Genomic DNA, 2,934 nt, shown 5'->3' with positions numbered 1-2,934 from the left:
AAACAGGTGGTTTTGGGCGGTAAGAAGGAGAATGGAGAAACTTTAGATTGTGTAGAGGGAAATGAGATGGTAATGGGTGGGTGAAAGAGACTGAACTGAAACAGACATCATTACCCTGTGTACATATATGATTACATGAATTGTGTGAATCTACATTGTGTACTACCATAGAAGTGAAAAGCTGTACCCCACTTGTGTACAATGAATCAAAATTCAGTTTGTAATAATAAAAATAAAAAAAAAAACAGGCGGGTCACAGCAGACTGGGTGGCGGGAGCAGTGCGGCGGCCAGCTAGCACAGCGGCCAGGCAGCGCAGTTTCGGAAGGCTCCCCAGCACCGTGGCCCTCAGCGCCCACACGCACCCCGCCAGGATGCCCAAGAGGAAGGTCAGCTTGGCCAAAGGCGCGGCGAGGGAGGAGCCCAAGCGCAGGTCGGGGCGCCTGTTGGCTAAGCCTGCTCCAGTCAAGGCGGACACCAATCACAGGAAGGTGGTGGGCAAGGATCTCTGTTTGCTGATGACATGATTATATATTTAGAGGAACCTGGAAATTCCACCAGAAAACTTTTAGAACTCATAAGTGAATTCAGTAAAGTAGCAGGTTACAAGATCAATGCTCATAAATTCAATGCATTTTTATACATCAGTGATGAATCTTCAGAAAGAGAAATTAGGAAAACTACCCCATTCACAATAGCATCGAAAAAAATAAAATACTTGGGAATCAATCACACAAAAGAGGTGAAAGAACATCTACAATGACAGAACACTAAAGAAAGAAATTAAAGAAAACCTTAGAAGATGGAAAGATCTCCCATGTTCCTGGATAGGCAGAATTAATATTGTCAAAATGGTCATACTACCTAAAGTGCTATACAGATTCAATGCAATTCCAATTAAAATCCCAATGATGTACCTTGCAGAAATAGAGCAAGCAATTATGAAATTCATCTGGAAGAATAAAAAACCTAGAATAGCTAAAGCAATCCTCAGTAGCAAGAGCGAAGCAGGGGTTATCGCAATACCAGATCTTCAACTCTACTACAAAGCAATAGTAACAAAAACGGCATGGTATTGGTACCAAAATAGACAGGTAGATCAATGGTACAGAATAGAGGACATGGACACAAACCCAAATAAATACAATTTTCTCATACTAGACAAAGGGTCCAAAAATATGCAATGGAGAAAAGATAGCCTCTTCAACAAATGGTGCTGGGAAAACTGGAAAACCATATGCAACAGAATGAAATTAAACCCCTATCTCTCACCCTACACAAAACTCAACTCAAAATGGATCAAGGACCCCGGAATCAGACCAGAGACCCTGCATCTTATAGAACAAAAAGTAGGTCCAAATCTTCAACTTGTCGACTTAGGATCAGACTTCCTTAACAGGACTCCCAAAGCACAAGAAATAAAAGCAAGAATCAACAACTGGGATAGACTCAAACTAAAAAGCTTTCTCTCAGCAAAGGAAACTATCAGCAATGTGAAGAGAGAGCCTACAGAGTGGGAGAATATTTTTGCCACTCATACTTCAGATAGAGCACTAATTTCCAGAATCTATAAAGAACTCAAAAAACTCTACACCAAGAATACAAATAATCCAATCAACAAATGGGCTAAGGAAATGAACAGACACTTCACAGAAGATGTACAAGCAATCAACAGATATATGAAAAAAGTGTTCAACATCTCTAGTAATAAGGGAAATGCAAATCAAAACTACCCTAAGATTTCATCTCACCCCAATTAGAATGGCGATTATCAAGAACACAAACAACAATTGGTGTTGGCGAGGATGTGGTGAAAAAGGAACACTCATACATTGCTGGTGGGGTTGCCAATTAGTGCAGCCACTCTGGAAAGCAGTGTGAAGACTCCTTAGAAACCTTGGAATGGAACCACCATTTGACCCAGCTATCCCACTCCTTGGCCTATACCCAAAGGACTTACAATCAGCTCACTACAGAGATACAGTCACATCAATGTTCATTGCTGCTCAATTCACCATAGCCAGATTGTGGAACCAACCTAGATACCCTTCAGTTGATGAATGGATAAAGAAACTGTGGTATACATATATATAATGGAATATTACTCAGCCATAAAGAATGATAAAATTATGGCATTTGCAGGCAAATGGATGAAATTGGAGAATATCATGCTAAGTGAGATAAGCCAATCTCAAAAACTAAAGGACAAATGATCTCGCTGATAAGCGGATGAGGACATATAATGGGGGGTGGGAGGGGTTAGCATTAGGGTTAGGGTTAGGTTTAGGGTTAGGGATAAGGAGTGTGGTAAGAATGAAGGAAAGAAGGACTGTATTGAGGGAAAAGAGGGGTGGGGGGTGGGAGGGAAGGGAAAAATAATGAATCAAACATCATTGCCCTATGTAAACGTATGATTACACAAATGGTATGCCTTTACTCCATGTACAAATAGAGAAACAACATGTATCCCATTTGTATACAATAATAATAAGAAATAAATAAATAAATAAATAAATAAATTTTAAAAAAAAGGATAAATCTTCTGACAAAAAAGTTCAAACAAAAGGGAAAAGGGGAACAAAGGGAAAACAGGCTGAAGTGACTAACCAAGAAACAAAAGAAGATTTACCTGCTGAAAATGGAGAAACTAAAAACGAGGAGAGTCCCGTCTCTGTTGAAGCAGAAGAGAAAGAAGCCAAGTCTGATTAATCACACACCATGTCCTATCAGTGGTCCCGTTTCCCTTCTTGTATAATCCAGAGGAATACTTTTATCAACAATTTTGTAAATGCAAGTGTTTTTAGTAGCTCTAGAAACACTTTTAAAAAGGAGGGAATCCCACCTCATCCCATTTTTTAAGTGTGAATGATTTTTTTTAGAAGCGAAATCATTTACTGGTTGTTTATTTTTGGGTACAACCAGAAAATAGTGTGATA

The 2,934-nt window shown here is 39.4% G+C and overlaps 1 protein-coding gene across 1 annotated transcript; it reads left to right on the top strand.

Moving 5' to 3' along the window:
- Positions 1-372: 372 nt before the first annotated feature.
- On the top strand, positions 373-2,707 carry LOC124975295 (non-histone chromosomal protein HMG-14-like). Its single transcript, XM_047538066.1, has 2 exons — positions 373-497; positions 2,527-2,707. The coding sequence occupies exons 1-2, from the start codon at positions 373-375 to the stop codon at positions 2,705-2,707; spliced, it is 306 nt and encodes a 101-aa protein (XP_047394022.1).
- Positions 2,708-2,934: the final 227 nt, after the last annotated feature.

The sequence above is a fragment of the Sciurus carolinensis genome, unplaced genomic scaffold (genome assembly GCF_902686445.1).
Source record: "Sciurus carolinensis unplaced genomic scaffold, mSciCar1.2, whole genome shotgun sequence".
In the NCBI taxonomy this organism is placed as follows: Eukaryota; Metazoa; Chordata; class Mammalia; order Rodentia; family Sciuridae; genus Sciurus; species Sciurus carolinensis.
Note: the sequence above shows the minus strand (reverse complement) of the source record. Positions and strands in the feature narration are given on the sequence as shown.